The following is a 12,076-nucleotide window of genomic DNA, read 5'->3' as shown; positions in this document are numbered from 1 at the left end:
GAGGACACTGCAGACAGACACTAATAATAGTTCATTTGTTTATCCTTTCATTTATCCAAAATTACACACACACACACACACACACATATATATATATATATATATACATATACATATATATACACATATACATACATATATACATATATACATATATATATATATACACACACATACTTTTTTTTTTCTTTTTTTCTTTTTTTTTTTTATATAAAATGAAAACTGAAACCATGGCAACATTAAACTTCCTGTTTGTGGGGTGTGGTGGACGCCTTTTTGAGTCCCAGTGTTAGATTCCGCATTGCATTCCTCATGGCTGCGGCTAAATCGATAATTTCTTTGTGTAATTTCCAAACACGCAGAGCTAATGAGAAAACTTTTGGAGTCTGACTCAGAGTTCTTCTGAGATGAATCACATAAATACTTCTTGAACCCCGAAGAAATAATAAACCACTATGTTTTTATGTGATTGCTTTGGTATTGATTAGTACTCTGCTCTCATCAGTTCACCTCTGTGAAGTGTAAAACGTCTTTAAATGAGATGAACTTCTGAATGCTCCGCTGCTTTTTCTTGTTTGTGTCAACCATCCAATATTTCATGAGCATTTACTTTGAGATCACTGCTGTTTTGTGGAGCTCACTTTTCATCTGCTATCGGTGTGAATAGGGTGGTATGATCCTCTTTGGATCAGATTCAGAATACGTCCTGGATCCAGTCCAGACTGAAACTGAGCTGGAGTTCTCCTTCCTGCTGGGTCCATGTATCTGGGATTTAGTCTTGTTCTGTGTTGGTGCTGATCTTAAAAAAGATGTTTTTTCCCTCCAGGAAAACTTTTGCTTTTTAAACATTTTCCCTTCGTGCTTGAATTCTCCACACACTGAATTGTATGTGAATAGACTGATAACCAGACACACAACCTGACCATTAAATGTCATTAAATGTTTTTTAGATGGTGTCTGAATTGAAGCCCAGAGCGTCCCCATTCCCTCCTCAGAGGCCCCTCCCCATGAGCCCAGCCAGGGGAAACTCCTTCACGGCAAGTGTGGCCTTGAATGCCGTTTCCAAACCCTCTCCAGGTCTGCTGGTCATGATGCCCCCAGCAGTGGGACCCAAACCTGTGGGAAAAGTCTCAGCCATCCCCCCTCTCAGAGCTCTCAGGTGGGGAAAACACACAACAATGACACACAGGGCCAGGGAATGACATTGTAGAGAGGACAGTCATATCTGAACTGGGACATTGGCAGAGAAGTTGGAGACACAGAACCTTACTGCAGTGAGGTGACAGTGCTAACCACTGTACCACTATCCGTCCTCATTAAAAACATCATACACCAGACTTGGACAGTACTGTGCTGCTGCCTCAAACTGGACCAGCAGTGTGTTTCTCCAATCAGCCCCTGCTGCAATTTGTGGTCAGCGCTAATTTATGAATGTTAGTATGCTCACAAACCATGTACACATTTTTCACTTTGTAATTCAGATTTGTGTGTGACAATTAGTGTGTGTTTGTTGTGTGAACAATGGAGAAATCAGTCACACACCTGTATGTTGTGCCTTTGTGATTGATGACAAACAGACAAAGCCTCCACTCTTCTGAAGAAAAACCTGCAGTCATCAGTTTGTTTTGTAACCTCAACCTCAAGTTTTAATCTTTTCTTTCTCCCCCCCTCTGCACACACAAACACACATTTTGCAGACCAGTCCCAGGTGCCAAACCAAACAAAGCCTCACTTCCACCACGAAAATGACCTTCTACTTCACCCCATCCCTCACCCTCCCCTCTCTGAGGAGGCAGCAGCTGACAGCCTATTTGCACTAAAGAGACTGTGAACCACAGAACTATCGCATACAGGAGGACCAGAGACATGAAACAACAAATGGGACCTGAACCAGTCCACATCTCTCCCCTCTGCTCGGCCTCCCAGCGCTCTAACATTAGCCACAATGACGCAGTTTTGCACGGACACCATGCAAACTGAGACAAGTATTATCGTTGGGGAAACGGTCACATTTGCCAAAACTTTTTTTTTTGTTTGTTTGTTTTTTAATATGTTGATAATACTTATGTTAAAAAATTGTAATGAATGCTGTTTTGTTTACAGTTTCTGTCATGTGCCAAAGAGGTCTTTTCATACCTGGGGTGTGTCCCAAATGCTTGAAAATCTTCTCACCTAAGTTTACCACAAGTCAACTCCTCCATCTTTGTAGGTTTTATAATTTATTATATTTTCAGTGTGTTATTCACAGTATGGGGATGAGGATGATGATGGGGGGTCTTTCAGGATGAAGCAGAGCAGCATCAGCAGCTTCTCTCAACACTGTTTACATGGTGGAGGACTGGACAGACGCTTGGTGCTGGCAGGACACACCCCAGTTGCTCATCTTCTTTTGAATGTCTTTTGCTGTGTTATTACTTTTAAATTGTTGCATAAAACATTTTTACAAAATTACCAATAAGCTTCATTCATTCTGTCTTTTTAATTCTCATGTGATGATGTTGATGATGAGGGCAATGATGAATTCTTTTCCTCGTCGCCTTAGTTCAAAAAAATCCATGACTCAAAGTCAGGATTATTACGTGTTAGCAGGATCAAATCAAATCAAATCAGATTTATTTGTATAGCGCCAAATCATAACAAAGTTACATCAAGGCACTTTACATATAGAGCAGGTCTAGACCAAACTCTTCATAAATTTATTTAAAGAGACCCAACAGATCCCCCGATGAGCAAGCACTTGGCAACAGTGGCAAGGAAAAACTTCCTTTAAGAGGCAGAAACCTCGAGCAGAACCAGGCTCAGGGGGGGCGGCCATCTGCCTCGACCGGTTGGGTTGAGAGAGAGAGAGAGAGACAGGCAGGCAGGCATTGGAGGGGGGGGGTGTAGGCAGGAACATGTTCATGGTTCAAGTTCATGGAGTTGAGCTGTAATACAGAATTCATGCTATATGGGACCAGCAGGATGTTAAAAAGATGTTGGTTTTCACCAGGTACAACGGGACTAAAATAAAAATGAAATACAGTTGCATCACGGGAATTGTAGGCCTCACTGCCATTTGACTAAAACATGTTCCTTTTTCTTTAAAAAAAAAAAAGAAAAAAGTTCTCATTTCAGAGATTTTGAAAAAGTGGTACTGTGGTATGTTTTCACAGCAGGGACTCAGAACATTTGTCTCATTTACATTTGGGTTTTGTTTTTTTTTTTGTTTTTTTATCTCCCATATCTTAGAACTTTAGTGTAAATTAAATATAAAGTCTAGAATCTAATAAAAAAAAATACAGTGTCAATCTACAGTGATACAGGATAATAGATAGCCAGCACATGCTATGGAGCACCAGTTTTTCTGAGTGCGCAACACACTGCCACTTCAATATGGGCACGCCAAATACGCACAACAGACAGACACTGAGGCAGAACACCCAGCAGCTGCAGGTTCGGTTCCTTGCTCAGGAGAATATTCATTCATCTTTAACCACTTTATCCATTTCCAGGTCACGCTGGGTGAGGGTGGAATCACCTTGGACAAGCCATCAGTCCATCACAGAGTCAACACTAAGAGACAAACAACCACTCACACTCAGACAACCAGTAAATTCTGCAGAGAACTCCACACAGAAAGGCCCCAGGCGCAGGAGCAGAACCCGCGTCCTAATTGTGGGGCAACAGCGCTTACCACTATGCAGCCGCATTGCCCCTCAGGAGAGCAGTAAAATGAAAGTGCTGTGGGTGCAGACTTGTCACACTGTAAACTGAATGGGTTTACAATGTACAACAGACAATACTTGACTAATGACTGTAGAACTGAAGGTTGAAGAGAACTTGCCCTTTCATTCAGTCCTTCCTCATTGCTCTAATAATGAGCGTCATTTTGTGAGAAGGCTGTTGTGATGATCGTACCGTTTGTAGCTGATGACTGACTATGAAGCCTTTACATCATGTGCGGCATGCTGGAAATGAGATATCTTTAAGAGGTAACTCTTTTCTCCCTAACCCTTCACTGACAGGTGGCAGAGTTAGGGAGGTAAAGGTTATGGTCTTTTTTATGTCATTCTCAACTAACTCATTTTTTGTCATTTATGTCAATGTTGACTAAGTGGTCCAAAATCATTCCATTTATGAATGTTATTGTCATATTTTCTTCTACCTGTGCCGCCGGAAGTTACTTGAGCAGAAATGACAGGAAGACTGGGGGAGTTTTGGTAGTTCAAGCCACCAGACAGACGAGATGTTCATACAGCTGACCCACCTGAAAAATGATTGTCCTCTCTTAACTCCTCTCCTCTGGCATCTCCCAGGTGTCTCCCATCATCACTAATTAGTCTCTCTCTTGCAGGGAGACAGCTCTGCCCGTTGTCTCACTACGGTATTATCCTCCACAGAGCATGAATGTAAATTTAATGAAAACATTTACTTGGTATTTGGATGTGATAACAACACAGAAAGAAAAAGGTCAGAGGTCAAAAACTGTGGAGCATACGTATATTTCACAGATTTTCAGCCTGTAAATGTCAGGAATTGGCAGGGGGGCTTTCTGTTATCTGCTGAGAGTCAGGGTATTTATAAAGAGACCATTCGCCTTTAGCAACTCTTTTGCTCCAGAAGTTTGAGGATAGCATTATTCATTTTACCCTAGACACCTCAAACCTAGTTGAGCTGAGACTCAGTGAGCTGAAGCACCCAGACTGGCTCATAGTTTCTGTGCTCCTCACCCGTGGAGCAAGCTTCCTGAACACCTGAGATCTGATGAAACTGCCAGCTCATCTAAATCTAAAGGGCTGAAAACATGTTTTCTTCCTCTTAATGCAGTTTTAACATCTTAAAAATGTGTTATTTTTAACATATGTGCGTGCCTCTGTAAAACACTTGCCTCATATGGAAATTAGTTAATTTAACACACTTAGTTGTCATCCTGTGAGCAGAGAGAGATGGCAGCAAAAATCAAAATTGTTCTGATTGTGTTTCAGAGCTGCAGATCAAGCTAAAGGTAGACTTTTTCACACTTTTTACTGAGAGGCTGGATCCACCAAATCAGACACCTCTGGCAGTTGACTCAAGGCTGAGCTGGACATTGTAACCCGCTGGCTTATCTGTTCAACTCACACACAGCCTTGGCATCCAGCCAAAGATAGCAAAATGAATCCAGCCTATATACATCAGGACTATTAAATTCTATTTCAACACCTGAACCAATTGTAAGCACACACTTGTCAGACATTACTGGAAGATAACAGCCAGAACCTACCCCAGATGAGGAGGTTTAGGGACCAGATGCCCGCTGAGGTTCCAAGGATATGATGGGCCAAAAGCACCATTTTGCAAGTAATAGTAACATTTAGCAATTTAGTTGGACTGGTGGGGCCTGACTAAGTGGAAATCCCCAAGTGCAGTGCAGCATCACTGCTGTTTTAAAGCCCCCTGATTACCATTGGAAAGAATGCAGCTTTGAGACTCTTCAACATTGACTTCATTGTACAACCCCAGAATCCAGGTTATAGTTTTACAGATAGTCTTTGTACATTTCTTTCCAATAGCCAGATGTGTGCAACATTTGTGGTGACATGAACACTGACATTAAAATCATTGATTCCAATAATAAAATGTTAGAAAAATGTCTACTTAAGATGTTTGTTGAGTCACCAACCCAGGGGGAAATTGGACGACAACAATGAGGATGGCTTTGGGACATCAAATAAAGTAATGTTTTGTTCTGTTTATACCTTCTTTGTTGTCTTTTTAATCTACTGTCTAAATCCTAAACTGTTAATATTTTAGGATGCTTGGAGAAAGAAGCAGCTGGGTTTGATATGTTCAGTAACAGGCACAGAAACATTTCAGCACTTGAAATTTCCCACTTGCTTTGAAGCCAGTTGGATTTATTCTTTAATTTCAGTGCAGCACTCTGCATAAAAAGACAGCTGCAGACGGATCAGTATTTTACCCTGCTTCTGCTCTGGTCCAAGTAAATCTTTCCACAGGCTTGTCATCCACATGGGGCAGCTGTAACATTCTTTCTGTTAGCACCAACACCTCGCCACAGTCTAACTTAAATTCCTTACTGTGTCTATATCTCTGGAAAACGCTTCCAATGGCTCCAAAACTACCAGAACAGAATGTGATAGTGAGTTGTGATAAAGTGGCAGTTAAAATGAAGAATGATCCGTTCTCAGGCTGGTGGTCATCGCCAGAAATGTTCATGGTAGCATTTAGTTTATTGTTTGAATAAAAAACATACGTGATTGGCTATATAAATGGTTTTAGTAGTGAGGAGGTAAACATGATGTAATGATTTAGAGTCAACAAAATTAAAAGGAATGAGGAAGGCAGATGGTAGCTGATGAGCCAAAGAACTGAATTTAACAGAGTGTACTCTTTTTGAAGCAAAAATGAATAGATAAGGGGTTTACCTCACTCTGACAGCCTCATTGCCTTCGATTAAAGACAATAGCTGCAGCAGATGATTTGTCCCAACACTCTGCCATATTTCATTGAGACTATACATCAGCACTCTGTGTGAAACTGTCACAATGCAGAGCTAATCACTTCATTTCATCGAGGACCGATTGTCTCTTGGTACGTTTGTCAGACAAGTGTTGCCAAACTGTAGGGGACACCAAGAAGACACCAGAACACAAATCAGCCCGTTCAGCACTAATCTGTACAGGGAGGAGAAGTTGAGGGAAGTCTGCACTGCCTCCACACTGGTGCCATCTGTGATTATACTTACTCTGTCTACCACTGATAACTGATAACTAACACTCCCTAAGAATTCAGTGGCACCTTGGTGGAGGGATCGGCATTGCTTTGTCTGAAGATAATGCACTTGTTCGTGATGTCGCTAAAACCAAATGCTACTGGCTGATGCCAGTGGTATGGATGTTTCTGACCCAAAGGAGCTCTTTGGGAGAGTTTGACCTTTCAAAACATCAATAAGCTGCTGAAATTTGTCAGGTGAAGCTGGATTACCAGCTTATTCCTACCAGGCCAAGGCTAAACCACACAGATACACATGTGCACACTGTTATGCCCCAGTCTAGGGGTGCCTAGAGCACAACATGATAAGGCCCCATCTTCCCCAAGTCCCAAATAGCCACCGATAAAACAATTGTTGTTGTAACAATGGATGGGATTTTATTTACAAATGCACTAGGCACAATACATACAAAGATAAACTAAAAGGTGAGCGCTAGGCGTCAGGGTGAACCAAGGCCAAAACAACAAATAAAAGATTCCTAGCTATAAAACAAAGGGATTCCCTATCCAAGACTATTCAAAAAAAGACTTACCCACCATAAACCAAAACTAGCAGTCCACCCCTACTACTCACAAACCAAGCAATCAAGTATGTCGGTTGGGACCTTGCCTCCTTTTAGGAGGCTCTTGTCGTCAGCCTATCATAGGCCATGCTGGAAATCATCCACCAATCAGCTACCGGCTATGGAACACACCTATTTACATATGTGATAGAACACAGACACAGGGCGCACACACACAACAGGTCCAACCCACACTACCATGCACTTTTCACAAACACAATGACCCCAGTCATAACAGCACACACATAGAAACACAGATGCACACACATGCAGAGGTTAGAGTGAGACACTGTCCAGAGAATATTACTGATCTTTGATTTGAGTACCTGCACCGTCTCTCATTTATCGATCATATTTAGTGAGCTGTAAAACTGATCAATACCTCAGCAGGTGTCTACAGGAAGACCTTTCCCTGAACGGATCCAGACTGATCTTTGATTCAAGAGTATGCATGTCACAAAAGTCATGGATCAACATAAACAGAATACATTAATGTTACCTCCCCAGGTTTCAGTAAGTTTTCCTTTCTGTGGACCTGAGTGCAGTATGAGAAAAGTAGATTGAACAAAGTTAGAAGTGGTTTATAGAGGGAAATTACATGAAGCAGATACTGCACATGCATAGGCACGCACACACAAGCAGACGCAATAAAGGCGTGATACTGTGACACTTCAAAAATTATAAGAAAACAACAACACAACAACATACCCTTAGATTAAAGCTGGAACAGCCAGAAGAACCCTGTCCATGGCTTTAACATCACTTGTCCTGCTCTGCTCTCTATTCTGATTGGGTAGTACAGTCTGTCAGTCACATTGCCACACCCCATAAAGCATCTTCATTTCACATAGGCTTGAATATCATTTCAGTTATTTTTGCTGTGCAGTTGAGTTGACCATTGATGGTCATTAGATAGAATGAAGGGTTAAGCACTGGCTTCACTTTACAGACCAAGAGACCGGCTGGGGCTAGCTGGTTAGTACACTAATATCAGGAGAAGACAGCTTGTGAAGAGTGGTACAATGTACAAGGACACACTAAGTACATATGGTTTCATGTAATCGCATGTGACTTACATGAGTGCAGCCTGGTAGTCTGTCATGCGATCTTACAGAGCTTCAGAGGATCAGTGATGGTCTCAAGGTCAGAGAGGCAGCCTCATTACTGGAAGGTCCCTGCACGAAGAGGGCTTTCCCACTTCATCACTGTTACTGAGTTATACTTTGCAACTTACAAGTAACTGAGTGAAACCAGTGCATTTCCTAAGATAAAAGGCTCAGGTTAAAGGCCAATTAAGAGCAATTTCCCCAATGTGGGAAAAGTTAGGAGCTGATGGCAAGGACACAAACTACAGCTTACTGTATAATAACTCAGTAGGTCAATCAGCATATAGATGTGGGAGGTGTCTGCAGCAATCTGAGTCTTGTGAAAGCTGGAAATAATAATAGGCATCTCAGCAAACTGCCAGGGAGAAGGGTGTTCTGGGTAACAGCAGGGAAATGAGGAGCCAAAATCTCCACTGCACAAGCTGATTGGTTGATTGAATTCTCTTTGCCAGTTAGCTATATCTCTGAGGAGACAAAAAATAGAAATATTTTATATATATTGTAAAAAAAATTAATCTGAAGCTAGAATGATCGACCATAACACTGTCAATCAACACAAATTTCATGTGTAGGCAGGACCCAAAAGCTGTGTGCTGATGTGAATGTACCAGGGAGCTCACCTAACATTTTCACTCTGTGCTGCTTCAATGAGAGATTAACCCCAAAACAATGTAAGTACACGACTGTAAAAAAGTTCATCCCAGTAATGACAGGATTCTCAGTAAATGAATCCCTAACTGCACAGGCAGGCACACAGCCACCATAAGCAGTGTAATAAACCCCACATGTACATGTGCACTCACCTGCTCATACAGAGCCAGTTGAACGGTGTGGAGTGCAGTCAGTCTGTTAAAGGAGAGATGGGCCAGCTTCTACAGTTTTGTCCAAGTGAACTAAAACAGCTGTCAACAGTTCTATGTCACCCGTTGGCTGCTGAGTTGTGTCCAATTGGAGCTAATTAGCCAGACCCTGCAACAGTGAAGGAGTCTGCCCTGTCCTTCCAGAAGGACAAGAAGTCACTGCATACAGTCTTCCTGCACTACATGCACGCCATTGCATTTGCCTGCTAAGATGGATCAGCTAAGAGAATATGAGTGAGAACAACAAAGACAAAAAAGTCAACAACGCTGTACTCATGTAACTTTCACCCTTGGCTGATCTTTTTATGCACATACAGACATAATTGTATTTTTAAAGTAGAAGAAAGAATTTGGAGAATATGAAAATAGATGGAGGGATTTTTTGTGTTTGTTTAAATAAATCTATCAAGATTTTAGGGTTAGGGTTAGGGGTTAGACTTAGACCTTTTTGGAAAGTAACATTGATTACACTTGTGTTATATCTTATGATTTTGTCACAACCAAACTAGGACCCAAATGCACGACTCCAGAGACAGTCCAAACAACATTTTAATGACAAAGTATCGCAGGAAAATCACTCCCACAGAGCAACTATTAAACAAAAAAATAGAAAAAGGTACTATGACTAAATAAGCAAAAACAAGACATAGTATCAAAATAACATAAAATCTGACTATGACAAAAAACTCATGCAAAAAATCAAATAAGTACGAAACCTGGCTTGACAAGAAATGGAGTACAAAAGCGGCGGGGGTTCTTTGGCTTTACAAGAAAAGATGAACCAGCACAAGACAAAGGGAAACACAGACTACATATACACTCAAGGCAATGGGAAACAGTGGAATCAATCACGGTGGGGCAAACAATCAGACCAGGGGGAGACACGAGGAGAAGTGTCAAGTTACCTGAAACAAGAGGAGAGTTCGATGTCAAGATAAAACAGGAAGCTACAAGACAATATAGACATCACAAAACTCAACATAACATGATTTCTTGGACATGACAGTATCAGGGACTGGGACAGATGCAGACAAACAGAGGAGGGACCGACTGGACACCGAAATGGACCCACAAACCTTGGAGCCAGTTTTCAGGAGGCAACATGGAGAGGTAAGTCGCATCTTGAGAGCCAGACCTTCTGGCCAGGCTGGTATGCTGGAGCAGGGCAGTGCTTCCACTCTGCAGCTATCTTCATCCGGTCCACACTGTGAAGAAGGACCTTGCAAGTGGCTATCCACATGCGGTGACAACGCTGGACTATGCGTGAGCAGATGGGACAGTGATCTCCTTTTCTGCCTCAAAGAAGATAGGGGGCTGGTAACCAAAGACACACTGGAGCAGTGACATGCTGGTGGCCGAGGTGTGCAGCTAGTTGTGGGCATATTCCACCCACACCAGATTCTTACTCCATGAAGTTGGGTTCTGCGGCACCAGGCATCAAATATATGTCTGTAACTCCTTGTTGAGACGTTCCCTCTTCCCATTTGATTCTGGATAGTACCCAGAGGTGAAGCTGACGGCGGCTGTAATGATCTTGCAGAACCCTTTCCAAAATCTGGAGATGGACTAGGGCTGACGGTCTAAAACAATATCCTTTGGAAATCCATAGATACAAAACACCTGAGTCAGCTGTTTCTTTGGCAGACGGCAGTTTAGGCAAAGCAATGAAATAAGTCATCTTAGAAAATTTGACAGCCCTAGTTTGACAAGCCCTAATAAAAACACAACTGAATTCTTTTGCATTCTTGTGAAATGTAAATACTAATCCAAACATTCATACATGGATGTATGAATCAACACAATATCAAGTTGCTGCTGAATAACCACCCAGCTTCCTATGACACCCTCACAAACCCTACAGTATGTCTGCTCTTCTCTGGCTTTTCTTCCTCAGCTGTGTGCTAAGCAATCACACTTGCTGGACTACTCTGTAGGGTCCTCTGATTGCATCAGTACAGTAATCAGGCCTTATTTCAGGGAGAGCCTTCACATATTGGCCAGTTCTCAATAGCTAGTAAAGAGCTTTTTGAGAGTTGTGAAAGCTTCCTGCCCACCTTTAATCACAATCGGTCACAATCTTTCTCCTCAGCCCCTGTTTGTGATCAGCTGACTTTTACACAATCACCTTCTTTTTGAGGTTCAGACTGAGACTGACTCTGTCAAAACTTCCTTTATTATCTCATCTATTTCTGTTTATGTTTAATTGCCTTATCTTAATGAAGTCCACAACCCACTAAGCTTTAAATAATTTCATTTCCATATTGCTGTTTAATCAGTCATACAGAGTTGATGCAGTAGTTGTGTTAAATCTTCCCATTATTACATTCCCAACCTTTCTCATTAAACTATTTGCCAACATTGATGGAAACTAAAGATTGTGAACTGTAGCCACAGTGAATTGGTGTTAATTTTGTTGGTTGTCTTGCCTTCAACTAGTTATCTAATCAAAAGGAGATTTAAGATGGTCTCTGTGGCATCACACATAGCTGAACAGTTTTGAACTGCTCAGCAGTCGCCATCTTAGCTGAATCTGTGCCTGCTGCCCCTCATTCCTGGTTAATCCAAAAATATATTTGGACAACCGTCAAGATAAGCTAACAGGCCAGGTACAGTGACCATAGGCTTAGATAACTGCTAATCAGTGCTAATTTAAATAAAATTATGCAAAAAAAAAATCAGGAGCATAGATGTTTTCATGTTTTGTCTGTCAAATTATTGAATAATTATTAAAAGAACACCATAAACTCCAGCAGTCTTTAGAGGAACTGTGTGTTTAGAATGCGATAGGGACTGACTC

General features: G+C 41.6%; 1 protein-coding gene across 1 annotated transcript in view; it reads left to right on the top strand.

The window, feature by feature from the left end:
• The window catches only part of adam19a (ADAM metallopeptidase domain 19a), a 173,785-nt gene extending 171,340 nt beyond the window's left edge, over positions 1-2,445 (top strand). The window contains exons 22-23 of the mRNA XM_029526173.1: positions 951-1,159; positions 1,698-2,445. Coding sequence (XP_029382033.1) covers positions 951-1,159; positions 1,698-1,749 — 261 coding nt within the window. The 3' untranslated portion in view covers positions 1,750-2,445. The remainder of the gene's footprint in view (positions 1-950; positions 1,160-1,697) is intronic.
• The last annotated feature ends 9,631 nt before the right edge of the window (positions 2,446-12,076 follow it).

The sequence above is a fragment of the Echeneis naucrates genome, chromosome 18 (assembly GCF_900963305.1).
Source record: "Echeneis naucrates chromosome 18, fEcheNa1.1, whole genome shotgun sequence".
In the NCBI taxonomy this organism is placed as follows: Eukaryota; Metazoa; Chordata; class Actinopteri; order Carangiformes; family Echeneidae; genus Echeneis; species Echeneis naucrates.
Note: the sequence above shows the minus strand (reverse complement) of the source record. Positions and strands in the feature narration are given on the sequence as shown.